General features: G+C 41.7%; 1 protein-coding gene across 1 annotated transcript; it reads left to right on the forward strand.

The window, feature by feature from the left end:
* Positions 1-753: 753 nt before the first annotated feature.
* LOC141654817 (uncharacterized) lies at positions 754-23,278 on the forward strand. The gene is made up of 9 exons (XM_074461932.1): positions 754-876; positions 3,840-3,944; positions 17,059-17,195; positions 17,273-17,343; positions 17,436-18,317; positions 18,443-19,845; positions 19,973-20,712; positions 20,809-21,574; positions 23,126-23,278. Exons 2-9 carry the CDS (start codon positions 3,894-3,896, stop codon positions 23,276-23,278), a joined length of 4,203 nt encoding a protein of 1,400 aa, XP_074318033.1. The 5' UTR covers positions 754-876; positions 3,840-3,893.
* The last annotated feature ends 789 nt before the right edge of the window (positions 23,279-24,067 follow it).

The raw sequence follows: 24,067 nt of genomic DNA on the forward strand, positions 1-24,067 counted from the left end.
GGTTGTGCTTTCTAATGTATTTAATAGGCTCTCAAAAGCTCATAAGAGAAATGTAGCAGAGGTTTGCAAGTGGTGGACAGAATTGTTCCTTGTGGGAACCGAAACATCAAAAGTACTTGTGGATTATAATAGTCAATTAGTTACAGAAAATGAACGTGGTTTGATAACGGCTCAAAGGGGTCAAAAGGTGATGAAGATGTGTTGTGCATGCAGGGCATATACTACTAAAAGGGAAAAATACGAATTTTATCGTCGCCTAGAAAAAGCACACCCACTTGTGGAAGACTTCACTATGTGGCCTGAGGACAACTCTGGGAGCGAGGGTTACTACAATTCTTACTGTTAGGTTGATGCCAATATAATTATAGTGCACCTGCCAACTCTATGTGTGTCTTTTTGTAAACAACTCTAATGATATGTTTTTACTCTTATTATGTTTTAGGCTTATTTGTGGCACTTGTAAATTGTACTGCTAAGTTAATGTGTTGCAAGCGCATGCACACTCAGTCTGTATTTTGTATGCTAACATTTTGCAATGGAATGCTATGGATGACAAGTTTAGCTTTTTCTTACAACTGACTGGATTTCCCTAGGCTTTTTGCCGTAACACTAATCTGTAGATGCGTTCTTGTATTTTTTTTGGGGTGGCAAAGCTTACCTAACCTCTTTTTTTTCTGGGATCCTTTTAAAGTTGATGCCATTACAATTACCATTCATGAGCATATATGTCTCTCGTAAAACAGGCACACTGGCAGCTGTACTGTTCTAGGCAAACCAAACGCCTCCTATAAAGCGCCTGCATGCTACAACCAAATGCATGAACACGCTGTAGCCTGTATTACCAAATGGTGGGGATCTACGACTTGCAATATGCAGGTATGTTGTTTCTGCCAGTTTAGATGCTAGATGCCATTTACTGATTGTACATTAGTTCCTTGGTCTGCCTTTTGTGCTTCTTGATGTTCCGTGCTTGAAGGGCAATTGTAATTCTAGCATAGCTTTTAGACTATAAGTCAGTAGACCGTTGTTAACCATTCGCATACCTGCCTAACTGGCGCGTTAACCCAGGACTCTTTGTGTATGATTGTTCTCCTCTATCAATTTGTGCTTAGAGCAACACTAAGGCTAACCTTTTAACACCGGTGTGGTGAACGAATGTCAGTGCTGCTGCTGCTTCTGATACTTGCGTGCTCCTAACATATTATTTGCAGCTTCCTGTTCCCCTTCCTAAGTTTAGTGCGATCAGAGAGTACTATATATAAAGCGTCCCACCTCTAGCGTCAGTTGTCTGCGTTTTTGACTGGGTATGTGTATCAGTACGGGGTGGGGTTTGAGTCTGATTACATGCTATCTTACTGGGTTAACTGCTGCTAAATCACATAATCAAGCGGTGCATGTACATAACCGTTGTAGTTTTAAGCGTTCTTGCAGAGCCCTCAGTTTGGCTGATGAAATGCGTACATCGCGAAGCATATCCTTATTTCCGTGACAGGCGGCATGGCCTATCCCTGCCCACTGCCACCCACACCACACGTTGTCACATCTGAAGATTGCCCAGGCACCAATCGTACAAAGGATGCCATTTCTCATAGTAAACCAATTCTTGAATAGATCTCTAACGAGCTATTTGAATTAGGAAAAGCAGCAGAAGAAGAGAGAAAAGGAGATAACGGGAGAAAGAGGAGCCAGATTGTGGGGCGATGAGAGAAGGAACTGGCTAAAACGCCCATAGACTCTGACGTGATTCAAAGTAAGTTTATCTTTCCTGAGCTGTTTCTAATTTCCTGGAAAATGCCCAGCATTAAAAGACCTGTAGGCGTATAGGGACTGTTTTCTTCACAATTAAAATGTTTTGTGACCCAATTTCTAAGTTCACGCTGTCGTCGGAAGAGGATGAGGGGAAGAGGCAGAGGGTAGGAAGACTTGTTTTAATCTAGGAACACGTGTGTGGGTAATCGTTGAATTAAATCGTACACAGGCCACCTGCCTGTACAACAGCAGCACCCGTTATCAAATTAACGTCATGACGTTGAGGTCCCTTTTTGGATGGCAGTTCATTGCCAAGTTGCCTATTTAAGAAACCTGTTGCCTTTCATGCGTGTGCTACGTACTGTAATGTTTACAATTTTGCTTAATAAACTAGGCTCAATTAACAACTGGCACCGCTTTTTAGTTGTAAAAGGACAAACGATGACGGCCAAATAAGGCACCACACATACACCGTAATTATTTTTTTCAGACAACACCACTGTTACAAGCACTATTCTATGCTTGTATCTGTAGGTGACTTTTTATTATAGAGGACCATGGACGCGTTCTCCGTTGTAATTGTAAGCTTTGCCATAGACTTAAGGATACGCACAAGGCTTAATAAGTCCTTAATAGCGTTAAATAAAAATTGTGTGTCATAACCTTACTGTTTATTGTTATAACTAATAGTGTTCAAGTCTTCTATTTGTACATAAAGTAAGTTTAACCTCTCTGATTTGTCCCAAAAACAGTGCTATTACTTGTAACACAGGCATTATTTTTTTCCTATAAGTCTACTAAATAAATGCGTACTTTTCCCCCCTTGCGTAAGTTACGATGGTGTTTGGGGTTTTCCGGTTATGGTCGCCATACGGATAGGTGTGGGTGGCAAAATGTTCATGCACCTAAACATTCGAAGCGAACGTAATACATTGATTGATGCATCAGAATTCGAGGTTGTAGAGCATGCGACGTACCACAAAGAGAGGTGTTCGGATGACCAATAAGACGGTTTCCCAAATACACGAATTATACTAACCACAAATCCACAGAAAAAATAAGAGGTCACACAAACAAAGTACTATGCCCATTACCTAACACTATACCACCCAATAGTCAACCTAAATAACACAACCCCCTTAATTGTGCAAAAAAGGAGTGTACTGCAAGGGGTGATTCAGACTGCCGTTAAACATGGATAGAATTGTAGAGATGATGCAACTAATATGACATCATACACAAATTTCTCTTCAATCTAACAGCCAATAATCATATCAACTTGGTCATGATCTAACTAAATATGTTGGGAGGAGTGATAGCATTAGATATTTTTCTTCTGTTGGGAAAAAAAATGTGGACATTTAGCCTGAACTAATATATGCAAAAAAAAAAAACGATTAGACTCGACTCCCGCCACATATATATTTATTTACATCCGTTTACAAGAGTGTTGTACTTGTATTTGTTTAGACAGTATTATTGATTTTGGACAGAAGTGTTGTACTTGTATTTGTATTATTGATATTGGACTCCTAATGGCCTATTGTATTTAATATAATTTGGGGTCTCGCAAATGAACGCCGCATGTATTACTCAGTGATATTCACTTGTTAAACTTGGTTGCAAACAACAACGCTTGTCCACTTCAATTCGGGATTCCCCTCCAATGCTGATAGTGTGCAATCTCTATTAGTGACTCAACTTAAATATGTTTTTACGCTGCGATTCATAATACCAGCCCCAACACAACCAAAAAAAAAAATGAGATCAAACTTGTATAAACTTAAGTCAAATTTGTAATGGTAAACATATCGTTGTAATTTTTATTTTTTAAAAAAAAGGTGGTGAGCGAGAATATTTTATCATTACTAATTATACGTTTAGATAACAGCCGAACTGACCCATTACAGAATTAACAATTAAACACGCCTTATCCGTGTAAAATAATAGTTAGCATCTGATCTACATAGATGTTGTACTTGTACTTGTTTAGATGGTATATTATAACATTAACTTTAGACAACCAATGTACCCTTTAATTGTTTATATATATACATGGGTATATGTATGCTAAATTTCTATATCCTCAGTGACTAAACACCAAGGGCATACCAAAGGGTAAAGCTTACTCAATACAAAGTAGCATGGATAATGCAGCGGAGCATACACCAGGATCTTCCTCTGCCTCACCAAAGGTATATTATGCCCATATGATTACATTTGCATTACTTTGGTTAATATGTACACAAATATTTGCAGTTCTTCCTTAACAAAAAAAACACTCTATAGGCTACCTTTAAATAGTCTGTTTTGTGCATTCTTCTTTGTTATGCTTTATACATTCTTATGGAAAAAACTAAAATAAAAAATACGTCTGTCTGGCGAATAGTTCTTACTACATGGTTATGTCACCAACTGCATCTTACTATCTCTGTGTTTAAGATATATGGTGTAAACTAGATGAAAACAACAAAACAAAATGTCGTACCTAGACAATAAATTATGTGCCTTGATGTGGTCAGCCTTTAACAATTAAGGTAAACATCCTGAAATTCACAGTTTGGTTCATCAACATGAAACTATTCGTTGTGTTTTATTATTTTATTCATCTGTATACATGTATGGGTATATGTACAACTCTATCATTTCCTTTTTTATAATTTAGTTTTCGATTACATCAATGATTCACCAATGATTCTGATATGATTACATCCATTTAGGGCTAAGGAAATATACATCCATTTAGGGGTAGGGAAATATACATCCATGTTAGTTTTTTCGTGTCTGTTTTGACAGGTTTTTTACTGATCTAGAGCGTCCTGCCAGGGATTTATATGTAGGGTGATCTAACTCGAATAACTCGCCTGATTGGTATAATTAAGTGTAAAACGAACTAATAAACAATGACACAAAGATATTTATACGTGGAAAAACCCTGGGAATAAGGGAAAAAACCACGGGCACCAAGCCAGGAGTGATTGTTACTATGGTTTTAGATAGCCTGACAGAGTATTGTTATTATATTAGGCGTGACAGGCGAATATATAGCTTAAGAATACAAAGAATATTAGTAAAAGTGAGGGTCTATCTGATGATCCTTCTGATCTTCTCTTCTTTTCTATTTATAGGTGATTTCTTCCTTCCTCTTATGCCGTTTAGGTTTTCCTGGTAAATAGGGAATGTGCCCTATTTACCCGGAGGTGGTTGCCTCTCTCTTAGCCGTTGTTTTGATCGCTTCCTTTATCATAGCTTTCGGAATTGGTCTTCCTTTTTTGTAGGGAACATATATCAATCGCCTTTTTGTCGCTGCGGTGGCCTGATGCTTCTCCTTTTTAGGTCGCTTTGGTTATCTTTCGCTTTGTCTTTTACCAACTCCCCGCTTGGTGCCTATCCGTGTTGAAGTAATGCCTCGATTTTAGATATCTTTTGCCTGGAAGTTGTCCTTGGCTGTTGCCTGGCCTATATCGGTCAGCAGGATAATTTAGGGCCCAACAATTGCCCCTTATCTCGCTTATTCCTTTATTGGGTCCGCCAGGAATGAGGAGATAAAAATTTGGGCTGTGCAAGTGATTTGTGCGGGGACTTTCTATCGGATTTAGAATTGGTGTTTGGTTCAACTTCTTGTAACGGTTATTTGTCATTAATAGGGTAGGTTCACAAAACCCTAGGAGAGTCATGACTAGTTTCTACCACTTGCTTTTCTAGCCGTTTAGGATTTGCGGTTATAAATAGCCTTCCTTTGCCGTGATTGTTTCCATATCTCAATCTCCAAATTTCTTCTTTCCCTTTCTAAAAATTCTTTCTTTGAAAAATTCATCTTCCAGAAAAAATAATATACGGCTGGTGGCAGGAGAAGGACAGCAGCTTCAAAAGCTCTCGCCGAGGTGAAAAAGTTCTGTTGAAGTTGAAATGGTTTCTGCCGAGGTTGAGGGGTCCCCGATATCATCCCCGAGGATGATGTGGTGGAGGTTGTTGCTCCTCCGGAGATTCTGTCTATGTCTTATAAGGGGTTGAATATTCTCCTAATAAGGCTTTGGCGGTTTCTTTTCATGAGGCCAATCAACTGAAACCTTCTTTTGAGCATTATATAAAGGGCAGGGGCCTTATTCCTCATGGGGCTGAGGTTTGGATTCCGAGAATGGTCTGTCGGGGCTAATTGGAGTAGCTCAGGTTGGTTCTGTATTTTTGAGTGGGCGTTCAGGGGTGGTGGTCAACTTCCCCTTTCTCCTTTTATGACTGAGGTGATTAGGGCTATTAGGGTTCCTCCGTTTCAACTCATGCCAATGGTTTGGAAGATCGTCCATTCTATTGAGCATTTATGTTCTAAGCATAAATTGGTTATTACCCTGGATGATTTTAAGAATGTCTATCACCTGAAGAGTCATTCTACTGGGAGGTTTAATTTTTGAGTCAGGTCAAAGATGGCTCACCTGATCACCAATTTTGATTCAGGGGATGATAAAGGCTGGGCTCAAACTTATATGTTTATCAAGGCTGATTCAATTGCCCCTGACCTGGACTATCTCAATTACCCAGCTGTTGAAGGAGGTAATCTTTCTTTCCTGCATTATTTTTGGTTTGGTAATAATATTTTTGGAGAGTTCACTTACTTTGCCCGTGCTTTCTTTTAGTAAATGACCGGGAGAATGATCCCGATCTTTGAGGGGTCGGTGACCGGATACGGCGTTTATGGCGTTGCTCGAAGAGGAGAGGGCTTGGCCTGCCTGTCTGGGGCAAGCTTCTATGCCTCGTTTTAAGAAGGCTAAGTTGAGCACGTATAAGCCTGTGAAGAGCACTAAGGTTCCAGGGGCATCTTCGTCAGGGAGTAAGTTCTTTTGCTTGTTTTGTCATTCTGTTTCCTGTATTGGATTCATGCTTATATTGCTGATTTTAGATACTCGTCGTGCAGCCACTAGGGCTTCTGCCAGAATTGCTAGCTTTGGTCTGTCTCTGGTGAAGGCAGGGGTTTCTCAAATTACAGGGGAGAAGTCAAAGAGCAGTGAGGCAACGGGAAGTGATAGTCTTTGTTCAAATTCGGGGAACTGTGCGGGGGTTCAGTTGGTGTCGCCTGAAAAGATTGTGGATGAAAGTGATCGTCCTGAGAAGAGGAAGAGAGTGGATGAGTCTTTAGGAGGAGTTCATGAGGTCAGGGGGGTCAGGGCTCGTATGGATGAGGTCCAGTTTGCTAAGGATCAAATTCAGGCTCAGGCTTTTGTGGTTGATGATCCCTATTTCAAGTACCAGGCAGAGGAAGCTTCTGCTCGTGCTTTGGCTGCTATGTATCGTTCCAGGGATTATGCTGCCAACCTGGTTACCATGCTTCAGGAGGTATATATTCTCTGTCTTTGTTTGTTGTGGGTTTTTGTGTGTGTTTTCTTTTTTGTGGCTTAGATAGGCATTTTTCTTTTGTTTTAGAATGTTAATGATGTCTTTGAGGAGCGCTGTCAACTGGAATCAGTCCATGGTCTAAAAAATACCTTGGATTGGGAGGTACAAATTTTGAAAAAAGATCTTTGACAAGTTTAAAGTCGAGTTGGAGGTGTCCAAGGTTGAGAATCATTCTTTGAAGGAGGATAATGAGGCAGGGAAGGCTCGGTTCTTTGGTGGAGTCTTCTAAGTGAAATCTGCTCGGGATGCTCGAAAGCTCTTCGGGCTAAGTTTGATATTGCCCGGGGAAGAATTGAAGGCTGAAAAGCAGGCTATGCAGGAGCAGTTAAAGGTAAATGAAGAATTGGTTGTAGAGAGGGATGAGGTACAGGCCAGGTACAAAGATGCTGCACTGTATTTCTTTGGCAAGGGCCGTGTGGATGCTATGAAAGAGCCTGCTGAAGTCAGGCCTTTTTGGAATCCAGATCAGGAGTTGGCTGATCTCAATACCACTTATCCTGAGCTTTGTAAGTTGCATGCTGACGAGGAGGTGGACTCACCTCCATCCAAAGGGAAAAATAGTGATGCTGAAGGGGATGGAGATGAAGAAGAGGAGGCTGCTGATGAGGGGATTGGCTCTGCTACCGTGTCCAAGGTGGGCTAGTTTGATTTTTTCTGTTTGTGGGATTTTGTGTTGTTTTGGCCTATTCAGGGGGGGATGTTCCCTGAACAAATAATTTAGGATTTGTTTTGGTTTTTGTTGGCTTTGTCTGGATAAACGGTGTGTTCTTTCTGCCTGGGAAGGGTGTATTCCTGGGTAGGTTTTAATATATATATATCCTTTCTTTTCTTGATTTTCTTGCTGTGTTTGACTGGAATTTGTACATGTACATTCATGTGATATTTTTTGTTAGAGTAATGCCTGTCAGGAGGGCTTATGGCCCTCATTCCTGTGTTTATGGGAAATGGTGGCTCTATCTGCCTGTCAGGAGGGCTTTTAAGAATGAGGGTGGTTGCCGGTCAGGAGGGCTTATGGCCCTCAGCCTGTCAGGAGGGCTTCTTTGACAAGTACTATGGTCTATTCCATTTTTGTACTTGTCTTTTTATGTACTGAGCTCAGTTTAATTTTCGGGTTAGGCAGGCAGGTGCCAAATTAGAGCATTTTTAGAAATGATGTTCAGGTTGGGTGGAGTGGCCCTCAATCCTAAACATTTGTTTAAGCCTAAAGTGTAACATATAATAAGTGAAAAGAAGGCGTAAAACAAGTTTTCAGGATTTGAAATAAAGTTTTAGGTGAAATTAAGAATAACAGGCAAGTAACTTAACACATAGCAGGAAGTTCTATTGACATGTATATAGGGTGGGTAGTTTTACCTGCTTCTCAGATATGAAATAGTTTTAAGTGGGAAATGTTCCAAGATCTGGGGATCATTTATCCTTCCAAAGTTTGTAGCCTGTAAGCTCCTTGTCCCACTATTGAATCAATTAAGTACGGGCCTTCCCATGTAGGGGCTAGTTTGCCTGCGTTCTTTTCTCTGGTGTTGGGGAAAACTTTCCTTAGTACCAGGTCTCCTTCTTTGAATACTCTGATGTTGACATTTTTGTTGTAACTTCTGGCTACTGCCTGTTGGTAGGCGGCTATCCTGACTTTGGCTGCATCCCTCAGTTCTTCTGTTAAGAGTAGGTTATCCTGTAATATGGGCCTGTTCTCTTCTATTGTGTTCAGGCTGCTTCTGGTAGTTGGCACATGAATTTCTGCTGGTATTATCGCTTCGCAGACCATAGACCAGGGAATATGGTGTCCGGCTTTGTGGCTGTTTTTTGGGTGTGGTCCTGTCAGCCCATAGGACTAGGGGGAGCTCTTCTGCCCATCTTCATTTTCTTCTTTTCAGCTTTTTCTTCAGGCAACTGATTACTACTTTGTTGCTTGATTCTGCTTGGCCGTTGGCTTTAGGGTAGCCTGGTGTAGATGTGACTAGATTGATATTCCATTGTGCACAGAAGTTAGCTGTTCTTTTTCCCACAAATTGTGTACCATTATCACAGACTATTTTCAAGGTATTCCATATCTACATATGATATTCCTTTTGATAAATGATATGACATCTTTTTCTTTGACTTGCCTGTAGGAGTCTGCCTCTATCCATTTGGAAAAGTAGTCAGTCATTGCTAGCATGAAGACTTTTTGTCCAGGCGCCTGAGGTAGCTTCCCTACTATGTCCATGCCCCATTTCATGAATGGCCAGGGGGCTGAGATGGAATGTAGTAGCTCTGATGGTTGATGGATATAAGGGGAATGGATTTGACAGGCTTCACATTTTGAGCTATATGCTATGCAGTCAGCTCTCAGGGTTGGCCAGAAGTAGCCTGTCCTGAGAATTTTGCTTGCCAGGCTCCTTCCACCTTTATGATTTCAGCAGTATCCATCATGTATGTCTTCTATGACCTGGTGACTTCATTTGGTTCCAGTGCAACGTAAGTAAGGTCCCAGCTGAGACTTTTTAAACAAGGTGTTATTTATAATGGTATAAGTGGATGCTTTGATTTTCAGGGCCCTTGCTTCGTTTTTATTTGTAGGGAGTATCCCCTGTAGGAACCAATCATAGTAAGGTTTAGTCCAGGAGGTTGTATCTTCCTGGATAGGGCAAATTTGTTCAGGCCTTTCTATGGTTGGTTCCAGCAGGTGGACGATGGGTATTTTGTCAAACACAGCAGGGCTGAAGTTTGATCCCAGGCTGGCTAGGGCATCCGCCTGGGTATTTAAGTCCCTTGGTATTTGGTCAATGTCAAAGGTTCTGAATTTTTTGCAAAGGTTTTTGACATATTCCAGATAGAGTATCATCTTTGAATCTTTTGCAGCATATACTCCTTTGATTTGATTGGAGATTAAGAGAGAGTCAGTTTTTACCTTGAGATTTGCTACACCGAGTTCTATACATACCTTTAATCCAGCAATCAGGGCTTCATATTCAGCCTCATTATTCGTGGCTTTGAATTCACAATTAATAGCCTGTGCAATCAGGTCTCCCTGTGGTGATTTTAGGACTAATCCTAGGCCAGTGCCTTTCATATTTGTTGCCCCATCTACATGGAGAGTCCATTCCTGGTCTGTTTTTTGGGTGTCAAGAAGATTGACCTCTTTTATGAGGTCTGGTTCTAGGGTAGGGACCGAATTCACCCACGAAGTCTCGCTAGTGCCCGAGATTTAATTGCCGTCCCGGGTTCAAAGGTTATATCATAGGTGCTGATTTGTCTGACCATTTTGCCATCCGCCCGACAACTCAGGCTTTCTCAGGACAGATTTGATAGGCAAGTTGGTTCTTACAATGATTGGGTGACTTTCAAAATAAGGTCGAAGTTTAGTGCAGGACATTACTAAAGCAAGTACATATTTTTCAAGTAGGCCATACCTGGTTTCTGCGTCTAGGAGACTTTTACTTACATAGTAGACTGGATGCTGTTGGCCATCAATTTTTTTGGGGACTCCACTTACTCATTGTTTTCGTGATGAGATAGGTAGACCGTCGGGGGTTCTCCTTTGTCTGGTTTGGCAAGTAGCGGAGTGTAGTCGGTATGTTTTGAGCTCTGGAAGGTCGACTCGTGTTCGTGCAACCATTTGAATGCTTTGTTCTTCCCGAGTAGGTCATAGAATGCCTTGCACCTTCGATGATCCGGAAATGAATCTATTCAGGGTCGCAACTCGTCCCGTCGGTTTTGAATATCTTTGATCGACTTGGGGATTCAGTTCTAGTATGGCTCTTATTTGTTCTGGGATGGCTTCTATTCCTCTTTTGGTCACCATGTACCCCAGGAATTTTCCTGAGGATACCCCAAAATGGCATTTGGATGGGTTAAGTTTCATATTGAATTCTTCTAGGATCTTAAAGGCTGTTTCCAAGTCCCTAACATGATCTTCAGCTTTCTTTGATTTAACTACCATGTCATCAATATAGACTTCCATGGTGTCCCCTATTTGGTCTTTAAACATTGTATTGACCAGGCGTTGGTATGTTGCCCCGCATTTTTCGTGCCAAAGGGCATTCTTTGTGTAGCAAAGATATGCCCCTTTCCGTGATAAATGCAGTATGTTCCTGATCAGATGGGTGCATCTTGATTTGATTGAATCCACTTGAGGCATCCATGAATGTCAGGAGTTCATGTCCTGCTGTAGCATCCACCATTGCGTCTATGTGTGGAAGTGGAAATGGGTATTTTGGGCAGGCTTTATTGAGGTCTGTGTAATCTACACAAATTCTCCACTTGCCATTCTTCTTTTGTACCACCACTACGTTGGCTAGCCAGCTAGGGTACATGACTTCTCTTATCATCCCCATGTCCAATAGTTTTTCTACTTCTTCATTAATGATAGCATGTCTTTCAGCGGCAAACTTTCTTCTTTTCTGCTGGACAGGCTTATAAGACTCATCAACATTTAGTTTATGTGTAATAATATTGGCATCTATTCCGGTCATATCAAAATGTGACCAGGCAAAACATGAAGATTTACCTTTAAGAAAATTTACTAATTCCGCCCGATATTATCGGGGACATCGATCCTACCAAGACGTGCCTGTCAGGGTACTCGGTGGTCTAAAATTACTTGATCGTTTCCATTTTGGTTTCGCCACATGAGTTGTCCCGACAGTGGTACCGTAATTGCTAGGCGAGGGAATTACCCGCCTTGGAAGGCTTCGAGTGACTCAAGATAGCATTCCTGGGCAGATTTTTGTTCACCTTTTATGGTTGCTACTCCCCATTCTGTTGGTATTTTGATGCATTGGTGATAGGTGGAGGGTATGGCCCTTACGTTGTGGATCCATGGTCTTCCCAATATGGCATTATAGGATGACAGCACCAGGACTCCGAATCTTTCATATGAAGATACTCCTTCCACGTATGTGGGCAGGTGTATTTCTCCCAGTGTGTTTCTTGTTTCTCCATTGAATCCTACTAGGACATTAGACTTCTTTATGATTTGGCTTTCATCAATCTTCATTGCTTTAAGGACATCAAGCATGATCAGGTTTTCGAATCGCCTCCATCTATCAGGATTCTCATGACATGTGCGAGTCCCTATTTGCATGGTGATCACCAGTGTCATGGTGGAGGTCCTGGAATGCCCGCATATCGTTGTCGTCAAAAGTAATTTGAGGTAAATTGATAGGTTTAAAAGGAGATTTCATTTTTGACTCCCTGGCAATTTTCTTAGCACCTGATTTGAGCTGGTCAGGCCACAAATTTTCGATCCTCCATTGATGAATTTGACTTCATAAATGGGTGGTGCAGGGGTAGGTCACGTTGTTGCCTTTCGTGTTTTTTCTTGTTCCATCGTCTTCCCTGTTCTTCGTTTGCATCAAGTCTTTCAGGTATCCTTTCTTTAGCAGGTAAGCCACTTGTCTCCGAAATCCCAGGCATTCCTCTGTTGTGTGTCCTATGTCCATGTGAAATTCGCACCACCTGGTGGTGTCCTTTCTTGAGTTGGGGTTGTCTGACTTCTTTGGCCACTTGACAATGTCTCCCATATGGTCAAGTCTCTTGATCGATCTGCAATGTCAACAGAGAAGTTATATTCCCGGACAGGAGGATAAGTATAGGAGTTACCTCGTTGTTCATGTGTATAGTTGACTTCGATCCGTCAGGTCTTGTGTAGGGAGATGGCCTGGAACTGCTTCCTTTGTGGTTAAAGCTTTTTCTGTTGGTTTTGTCATATCCCGAGTTGTTGTCGCATTATCCGCCTTGTAGCCTTTGTCTTCTTCCACTGATATAGCCTATGGCTAATGCTTGGACATCTTCAAAGGTATGACAGGGCTTCATGGTCATTGCATCGTAGAAGTCACCGTCAGGGGTAGCCCTTGCTCGAAAGCTTCAACTACTGTTCCAACATCACATCCGGGGATTGAAACTTTTTCTTTGTTGAATCTTGTCATGTAAGATCTGATGGATTCTCCAGGCTTTTGTTTAACCTGTACATGTGTCACCGGATCTCTTTTCTAGTTCCTGTCCTGGCAAACCGATGATTGAAAGAATTGACCGGTCGCCAAAGGACTTGATGCTTCCATTTGGCGAGGTTTATGTACCATTGCAAGGCAGTCCGTTCGAGTTGTTCCAAATCCCTTACACATGCAGACTTGACGTAGTTCATCGGGAATTGATGCCGCCAAAGCATCCTTTGCTTGTAATAGGCAACATGGTTTTGTGGATCAGTGGTTCCATCATAGATTCTCATTGAGGGAATCACAAATTTCTTTGGCAAGTCTATTTTTGCTATTTCATCCACAAAGGGTGAATCAAAGATAGCTCTCTGGATTTGCTTCTTCAATTGAGGTAGGAACTCCTGGGATCTTTTCAAATCTCTCGTGAAGTTTTTGGATTTCCTGGAGCATAGCCATCATAATGGCCGTGTTAGTCCGATCGACGAGGTTTCTTGATTTTGGAGTTCTCCGAGTCCGTTCCTTCTCCCGCTTTGGATTTTGATGGAGTTGGAGTACCAATATTGGAGAAGTCAATGTTCCTTATGATAGAGGAGAATGGTGTGCCAGGCTGGACTTTCAACTTTGATCCTGAAGCTTTTTCTCCCATTTGTATCTTTAGGCCGGATTCGATTCTTTCAATTTTGCCACTTACTCGTCAAAGATGGATCATTTTTGTTTCAGTTGTTCCATCTCCAACAATGTTGTTTGGCAATGACTAATTGTTGCTCAACGCTATCTCCTGCCATTTTTCTTAGTTTTTGTGGTATTTGGTGGTGGGCTTTTGATTATTTTTGAGTTAGATGCCCCACGGTGGGCGCCAATTGTTTTGACAGTTTTTTACCGATCTAGAGCGTCCCCCGCCAGGATTTATATGTAGGGTGATCTAACTCGAATAACTCGCCTGATTGGTATAATTAAGTGTAAAACGAACTAATAAACAATGACACAAAGATATTTATACGTGGAAAAACCCTGGGAATAAGGGAAAAAACCACGGGCACCAAGCCAGGAGTGATTGTTACTATGATTTTAGATAGCCTGATTTGAGTATTGTTATATCGGGCGTGATGTGCGAATATATAGCTTAAGAATACAAAGAATATAAGTAAAAGTGAGGGTCTATCTGATGATCCTTCTGATCTTCTCTTCTTTTCTATTTATAGGTGATTTCTTCCTTCCTCTTATGCCGTTTAGGTTTTCCTGGTAAATAGGGAATGTGCCCTATTTACCCGGAGGTGGTTGCCTCTCTCTTAGCCGTTGTTTTGACTGCTTCCTTTATCATAGCTTTCTGGAATTGGTCTTCCTTTTTTGTAGGGAACATATATCAGCTGCCTTTTTGTCGCCTGCAGTGGCCTGGTGCTTCTCCTTTTTAGGTCTTTGGTTATCTTTCACTTTGTCTTTTACCAACTCCTGCTTGGTGCCTATCCGTGTTGAAGTAATGCCTGATTTTAGATATCTTTTGCCTGGAAGTTGTCCTTGGCTGTTGCCTGGCCTATATCAGGCAAGGCAGGATAATTTAGGGCCCAACAGTGTCCATTCATAAATATTGAAGAAATGATAAAAGGGGTAAGGATTAGCTAACATGACTACATCCATTTAGATTTTGATCGTTTCAAGTTTATAATAATTTGTACAAACCACTCAATATTACATTGGTTATGTCTAATGTGCGCTGAAATGTGCAGAGTTCAAATCTGTGCTTTCTTAAAATATCTTGCTCAAAAATACCCCAACTAAAAACCATAGAAGTTTAGCCTAGATCAATGTTCCTGCAGTTGGAGCTGCTTGTTTATTTGCAAACCCATAGTCTCGCAGCACATCGAGCTAACCTTAGATCCGCCTAACATGTATTTAAAGTGAATTGTTTCACGCACACCTCTGCACGTTCCCTTTATCACGAGTATGCACCATTATTTTTTTCTAGACGACTTCTTACTATACAGAAAAATAATTAAATTACAGGTCATAGGTCCTGCACCTACGCAAGTAGTAATTCCTTTCCAACCCTTGATTGAGCAAATAGCAGAATGCTTAAGATTCTCAAGCCCTGAATACCGGTACGTAAATGGGACCAGTAATAGTGTATACCTTTCAGTCCGCCCAGAAGGTGAACAAGTTGCCTTCATATACACTGGTGGCCCAGCCGTAACCCCTGAGGAATCATGTGAGCATGCAGCTATGCAAGCTGTTCGCGATATCATGACCAAATACAATGTTACAGTTAAAGATTTTACCCACTCCAAGAGGGAACTGTTGCAGAGGTTTGGTGGCCTGTATAGGTTGAAACGCCTAGAATTACAGGAGCTTATGAAAGGCCGTACTAACACCCCGCTGAATGAAGAGCCCCCAAATGCCTGTTCAGGTCCTCCAAAAAATGTGGCTCTTGATTGTGTTTCCTTATTGAGGCTCCTAAATCAAAAGTTTCCAATACACTGTACAACATTGGATGTTCTCCGGCATGGGAAAGACCGGTATACTGCATTCATGACCGTGTCCCTCCCTGGGGTGGTTATTGGGAAGAAAGACATAGTGAGTGACTGCTTCAGCTTTCCCGAACCTGCAAAAAATGATGTAGCTAAGAAGGCGATCGAATAAGTCATACCAATACTTAACCTTGAGATCATAGATGCAAACTATGATACTCCTGACACCAATCGTGTTACCCTCGATTCAGCACTGGAGCGAGAAAGTTACCTTGTCAGAAAAGCGCCTAATGGCATAGAGGAAGAATTTGAACCATCATGCTTACTCCTTGAGGAAGGGGCCACCACGCCACGTGCCTTTGCTTTTCAGATCCCTCGCCCCAACGGCCCCCCTCCACCACCTAAAAAAATGAAATTGTGTGCGACTTGCAAGCATAGGGCACATGTTCGGCCTGCACGAGCAAAGCCCACCCGCTATTTTAGGGTTTCTAAGAATGTTGAGTCGATGTTTGACCGCTTCAAAAAGGCATAACTGCATGCCATGCTAGGAGACCTAAGAATGAAATGAGTGTGTGGCTCGCGTACCGTTTTGGCAATAAACCTTTGATATGGAACGCTTAGAACTTCACTAATCCACTATTTCATAATCCTAATAGATAGGGATGAACTTGTAACTTTTTGACACTATAATAGTGTTTGTATATATTTGCTGCGTGTATGTTTCGGTAGGTTTATGATGTATTTTGAATGAATGTTTTTAAAGCTTGCTACTACTCGGTTGTAATACTATGTTCACTTTTCTCTAAATAAAAAATGTGTGAAACAACATTGTTGCGTAGTCCTGTACATTTCTTCAAATTGGGTTTAAAATTTTGTCATTAATTAGCAAATGCACAGACGCATTCCTTTTCGTTATGTAAACAACTCAATTATAGACAAGAAAAAAAGGACAAGGTAAGCCAAATAGAAAGCACACATAAAAAAAAAAGAGTAACTAGAAAGAGAAGATAAGGAAGAGAGTAGGACGAACTGAACATGTAATTACCTGCTGCAAATTTTGGAAACAAGCAGTATATTACTTGTAGTGGTCGGAATAGCCGGTATTTTTTTTCTAGATGGTTGCAAGTTCCCCAGCTAAACAAACAACAAAATAATAATAATAATAATAATAATAATAATAAGCTAGGTACCGCATACGCATACCAGGAAACTTTTTATGCTTCCAAGACGTATTTAATGATCATAGCTTATTATAGGACTGGGTACTTAAGAAGCCTAGCCATAACAGTTCGTCATTCTTGTGACCATATTCCATGCATTTCTGGGAAAACATGTATTTCTTAGTTACAGTGTAACCATTTCGCATATGGACCTTACTGTGTGTAGTGTGGCGATTAACCGAGCATCCGCACCTAACAAAACAGCCTACCATCTACCCATGCTTTGCGAGCCTATAAATGCCCCGGTCTCTTGAGCATATAGTTGTTCCGTAGTACAAGTCCCCCTAAGCTTTGCCTAAATTCTGTTCTTAACTAATGGTGCCACAGGTACAGGGAGGTTGCTCCTTAACGGGACGACCGCCAGATAGAGGCCTACTTACAACTGCCCCTCCACCTAGGCCAGTTATGCGTGGCGGCAAACGAGCCAGAACGACAATTATTTACTGCGACCGTACTGGAATAAGGTACTGTGTGTCCTGTGTGCATTCCTTTTGCTGTTGATACAAAAAATTTCAGCTAACCCAAATACTCACCCCTGCAGCAATGTGCCTGAAACACCTATACAGCCGCAGCCTAAAAGACGAAGAAAGGCCCAAATTAACCGACAACCGAGTAAGTTCCATGAACACTTTGTTGTTGATGTTACTGCAACATCGTGTGAACTAATACTGCTGCTAACTTTCTTATGTCCACTTCATACGCAGGGTTACCTACAGCTCACGCGGCACAACCGTTACCTACAGAGCAATTGAAGTTGCCGCACGGTGGGGTATGTGTTAAGTGCAACGCACAAAAGTTTGCATACGAAACCCCGTTTTTCTGCTGTGCTAATGGAGCTATTCAGTTACCTACAAATGCATATCCTCCTACATTAGTGCGCTTGTATACCTCCCCTGATGAGGATGCAGTTCATTTCCGTGCGTACGCAAGGATGTACAACAATCTCTTTGCTTTTAGCTCTATTGGCGGAAATTATGCTGCATCCACCCTCAAAGGTATTTATGTCTTTACTCTCCATGGCCAAATATATCATCACGTACCTACTTTACTTCCCAATGATGGTAGGCCAAAATATCTACAACTTTATTTCTATGATGGGCGGCATGAGGCGCTTAATCGAACTGGTTGCTTCCCAGAGGTAAGGGGAGATATAATTAACACCCTAATGCAGATTACCCAGTCCAATCCTTACGCGCGCTTCTTTCGATCCCTTAAAGAATTACCCATAGATGAAAATACCCAAATAAAACTAAACAGGAACACTGTTTTGGACCAGCGAGTGTACAACGCACCCACATCTGATGAGGTAGCTGTTATTTGGACGGAAAGTTCATCTTCTAGCGAGTCTAGCACCCCACATATAACTGTAACTGCAAAGGACAACAAGTCCCATCGAATAATGCACTACTATGGTTGTTATGATCCTTTGCAACACCCATTGCTTTTCCCGTCCGGGGAATGTGGGTGGGTGCAAGGGCTTCGAAAAGTAACCCCGGGCACGACCCAAATAGAAAGCCACGCTCCTGACAGGGCGTCTTTAGAACTTACACAAACTGTCGAAGGCCTATTAGAAGATGAATTAAACCGTATGTAAACTTACAAGCATTTATTTATTATTTATTCCATGTGCATCACTCTTCAGTTAACGTGTTTTGACATTTTGACATGGTATATACACTTACTGTTTTGTTGCCCTTGAATAAAAAAATAGGCGCGGAGCAAGGCTATGGTCCAAAGGATAAAATTATATCGTGCCGGCAATATTACTGCTACAAGTTACAAAACCGCCCCGGTAATATGCTCCTGCGGACAGGTCGGTGCTTCCAACAGTATGTGGTGGACATGTACGTTAAAATCGAAAACACGCGGCTTGATTATTTCAGAAATAATCAAGAGACGATAAGGGCTGAATTATACCAGGGAATTATTGATACTGTCGGAACGGGTGAATGCCGTGCATCGAACGTTGGCAAGAGAGTGATTCTGCCACCGACTTTCTTGGGGGGACCTCGGGACATGAAAAAAAGATATCTGAATTCAATGGCCTTGGTACACAGGTTTGGAAAACCTGACCTGTTTGTCACTATGACATGCAATCCTACCTGGCCCGAAATAAAAAACCACCTAGCACCAAGAGAAGAGGCTCATAATCGGCCGGACTTAGTTGCAAGAGTTTTCCGTGCTAAGCTTTTAGCTCTGAAGAAACAGATTGTGGAAAAGCACATTTTTGGAGAAGTTGCAGCTTACGTATACGTGGTTGAATTCCAGAAAAGAGGCCTTCCCCATGTACACTTCCTGATAATTCTAAAAGACGGGTATAGGCTGAAATGTCCGGCAGATTTTGACAAATTTGTCTGTGCTGAAATACCGTCAATGGCTAACCCTGCCCTCCGTAAGACTGTGCTTAAACACATGATGCACGGTCCTTGTGGCAAACTTAACCCTGCATGTTCATGCATGAAGCATGCTAACAGTCCTGGGTGTTGCAAATACGAATACCCAAAGTCCTACACAGCTGACAGAACAGTTAATGGTGCTGGATATCCAGAGTATAGAAGGCGGAACACAGGCGAAAAGGTGCTTATCCGGGATCATGAACTAGACAACAAATGGGTTATCCCGTATAACCCGTACTTGTTGGCTTTATTCGACTGTCACCTGAATGTTGAGGTATGCTCAACAATGCATGCAGTCAAATATTTGTATAAGTATATATACGAAGGCCACGACAAAATTTCCTTTAGTGTTACGGACGCCGAAGAACCCACAACAATAGATGAAATAGCGCAATTCCAATCAGGACGATGGGTATCTCCGTGCGAAGCAGCTTGGCGGATATTCGGATTTGATTTATTTGAAACATACCCACCAGTAATGCCCCTGCAAGTGCACCTACCCAACATGCAGACAATACGCCTGAGATCAACAGATAACTTGGCTGATGTAATTGCTGATGAGAAAAGGAGTCGCACCCCTCTTACTGAGTTTTTCAAGAAAAGCGCAACTAAAGACTGCCCCAAACTATTATACGGGGAGTTTACTGAACATTACCGTTGGGATACTGGAACCAGAACTTGGGAAAAAAAGGAGAAACAAAGTTATTGTGATTGGCAGGCTTGTTTTTGTAGCACCGGCTGAAGGGGAGCGCTTTTTCCTAAGACTTCTGCTCCTACACATCCGGGGTCCTACATCATTTGAGTCATTGAAAACAGTCAACGGGTATATATGTGCAACATTCCAGGAGGCAGCGCTCCGACACAGGCTGCTTGAAGAAGAAGATGCTGCTGAGCTATGCATGGCGGAGGCTTGCGCAGTACAAATGCCTACAGCACTTCGTCGCCTTTTCTCAACATTGCTCATTTTCGCACAACCAAAGGATCCATATTTGTTGTGGGATACACACTATGAATCATTGTCAGACGATTTTCGACTAAAGTTCCCAGCCGACCCACGGAAAGTTAGCCAGCTAACAGCTCGTTCAGTGGAGAGGTACTTAGAAGCTATGGGGAAAACTATGGCGGAGTTTGGTCTGGAACATCTAGATACTTGCAACGATGATGAAATGAGGCGCACTAGAGATATAGTTGATGCCCTTGACGCAGCAATACCTGAGGACTGCACGTTATGTAAGGCACTCCTAAATTCAGCTCAGAAGGAGGCGTTTGACACAATTATGGAACATGTACGCATGTCTAAACCAGGTGCATTCTTTGTAGATGGGCCGGGTGGCACTGATAAAACCTTCCTATACAAAGCGTTGTACGCTGAAGTACGCCTAATGGGGCAGATAGTCCTGCCAACAGCATCATCAGGCATAGCTGCAGCGAACATACCGGGCGGGCGAACCACCCATTCACAATTCAAAATTCCCTTGGAATGTGACATATCTTTAGCATGGGACATTCCTAAGCAAAGTAGTCTCGCTGCGTTGATTCGGGCAACAACCTTGATAATCTGGGACGAAGCTTCGATGTCAAAGCGGTAGAATATCGAGTCTCTAGACCATCTGCTCCGAGACTTATGTAACCCAGAACAGATTTTTGGCGGGAAAATCGTTGTGTTTGACGGTGACTTTAGGCAAACACTTCCAATCCTACCCATAAAGTCGCAACGTGAGGTATTGGAAGCCAGTTTGTTCAGCTCACACCTCTGGCCAAAGTTAACAAAGTTTAGCTTATCTGAAAATCTCCGTGCAAGAGATGATCCTGAATTTGCACGGTTTTTGCTTGCACTTGGTAACGGCGAGTTGCAAACCAAGGAATATGAAAACATTGAACTACCAGATGGGCTGGTCAGGGTGCTGGACAGCGATGACCCAAACCCGATAAGCGGTTTGGCGGCACTTGCATTTCCAGAATTGGACCTTGGCACATTTGATCCCGACATCTTTACAAATCGAGCGATTCTGACACCGCTAAACGACGATGTGGATGCCATTAACGATGCTCTGATTGACAAGTTCCCCGGCAAGGCTGTAACCTACACAAGCCATGATTCAATGTTAGATGATACCTGTGCAGTTTACCCGGCAGAATTTATCAACAAACTAAATCCTGGTGGAATGAGTCCTCACAAACTTATTCTTAAAGAAAATTGTCCTGTTATTCTGATCCGGAACCTCCAACCATCATTTGGCTTATGCAACGGCACACGCTTGATTTGCAAGAGATTTTTACCGAACACAATTGAATGTGTAATTATGACGGGCCAACACAAAGGAGACTGTGTACTTATACCACGCATCAAGCTTCAGCCAGCTCCTTCAGCTAACTATCCTTTTCAGTTTCAAAGAAATCAGTTCCCTTTAAAGCTGAGCTTTGCAATGTCGATTAACAAGTGTCGGGTGAGACTTTAAGTCGTAGCAAGTGTACTTACCGCGTCCATGCTTCTCTCATGGTCACCAGATGTCGCACTATCCCGGACTCGAAAATCAAGCCAAGCAGTTCTTGTTGTGGCGGCACTGGGCCTCGAAAACAAATCCCCCGCAACTTTTGTCAGAAACGTCGTATCATACGATGCTCTCACCCTTGCTGGAATTCTTTAAGGGACTGCCACTTCAAGGTAAACTACCGACCATAACATTTGTCTACATATTCTTTTATTCCATTTAAGATCAACAATGATATGTGGCGTTTTCTTTCATTTTTCAGTAGACTAATTTTGACTCACAAACAAGGGCACGCTACATTTGGAATTCGGCATTTGCGGTAAAGTTTCAATGCCTGCCATTGCCATGCGTAAGAATACGTAGCATGTACTCTCATCTAAGCGACATTATTCGTCGCTAGATTCTTCCCGAAGTTTCTTTGCCGGATGTTGGTGTTTTTGCACACTCGCCAACCGTTGTAAATTACCTTGCTCTGCTTGTTGTGTGTACTGAAAGGTGGTCACTAGAACACCAGACAAATGAATGTCAGATTTAATAGTATGTTTATGAGAACAACTTCTTCCCCTCTATGTAAACAAAATATGAAATCTTGCATAGTTGGTATTACAATTATCTGGTGTAAAACATTCTATTTAACACACTTAAACGTCCTCACCTTAAAGGGTGTTTTTTACTTTTCCAAAAAAAAAAAAGATAGAGAAGAAAAAAAACATACTTTGAGTGTGAGCCCAAAATTATCAGAACCTCACCAAAGCAATTTGTAAACTTTCGCTGATATTCAATAAAAGTATCTATTAACAACCGTGACAATATTTAACGTAACATCATAAAATTAGGCACTCTACTATGGAAACGTCCCTTATAATAGTCGCTTCATAAAGACAGCATAGAATTACGTTATAGCCTTGTAATAGTAAACACGTAAAAGAAGCGACAATTGAACTAAAAGATTAATAGATTTACATTTTACACACAAAAACCAAACATATATAGTGGAAGAAAAAAAATACAATCACATTATTAAAAAGAAACGAATAAAGGGAGAGAAATATGAAATAAGGGAGGGGTATACAAAACAAATAACCTGAACTATTCCAAATATAACACATCCCACTTTAACAACTATCTTTATACACCACCTCTCGCTAATTAGTCCGTATTATGAACGCTATTTAAATTAATACATGGCTAGGGAAAACAAGGACATGCTTGCTGAAAAAAACCAAAAGGTTTTCGAAATGCGTCTGCCAGCCCCCACACGCAGAATAACCACTATCGAAAGCCTCCTCGAAAAGAACGTAAGTTCCCTGTTCAGGCAACCTGCTTATCACATAGACCAATTTATAAAAGCCTACCCATACTCATTCTGGTTTACGAACCTAACACCAAAAAAACACATGCACGATGAATATCACTAGCATTGCAAGAGGCTGCATTTTTTTATTAGTTTCCTCTATCAGCAACGGCTATTACAAAGTCTCGTTTAATGCTTGCTTCAAATGACAGACTACCAACACTTTACAAGGGGAGAGCCACTGGCTACATGTGAAGCTGAATGACTTTAGCATATATGATGTGCACTTGTACCTTGGCTGCAGCCTCTGCGGCGCTGGCAGCGTTCAAGAAGAAGGGCTGCATATATTTGTACTACATGTTTAACAGAAAACGTAAAATCCACTCCAAGGTAATAACCCAACAATACAAATCCCAAGCACCCAAAACTTAGATCCTTACATGCAGAATGGTTTGTGTATACAGAATGACAATAACATTTGAAGCGGTAGATGCGTCGAGAGAGTACACTCTCACAGCATGCACTCACAATGCAGAGAGACTCGTGGAAGTGGAAGCGACCGTCTTGTACGCGATGCCTGCGCAGGTAATCACTGTAGACATTTTATACAATAAATATAACACCTGTAGACCTAGGGCACCTATGGAAGGTATAGTGTGCTGTGTATGCACTATGCAAAATGTAGATATGCTGCACAAACTAAATTCAACAACGTACTATATATCTACATGTTGTCCTGCAGGAAAGAGAAAGCTACCTCAAGTACATTGAGATCAAATTACAGAACGCAAGGTTGTATGTACAGGTAGTGCCTAGCACAGCTCTTTCCAGAGCACAACAACTGGAATGGGTGCTCAAGCAGGTCTCTCTAAACTAAACACCAAGATTCTATTAAGCTACCTTAGCAAGTTTTGAACCGGTTTTGAAGGCGCTGAATACCTACCAGTGTAAGGACGCATAATCTAATGTTAGGTTGCCTTTTTAAAAAACGGCAAAGGAATATGAACAATTGGCTCCTGGCAGTAGCGGTTAATAAGTAACCAACGACTATTAGATGCACCCTAGATATTGTGTATAAGTAACTATCTTTTCTGCAAGACTATGCTGTTCTCTTTATATATATCTTCCGCTTTGGCACATCGTAATCTTGTATA

The sequence above is a fragment of the Silene latifolia genome, chromosome 5 (genome assembly GCF_048544455.1).
Source record: "Silene latifolia isolate original U9 population chromosome 5, ASM4854445v1, whole genome shotgun sequence".
NCBI classification, from domain to species: Eukaryota; Viridiplantae; Streptophyta; class Magnoliopsida; order Caryophyllales; family Caryophyllaceae; genus Silene; species Silene latifolia.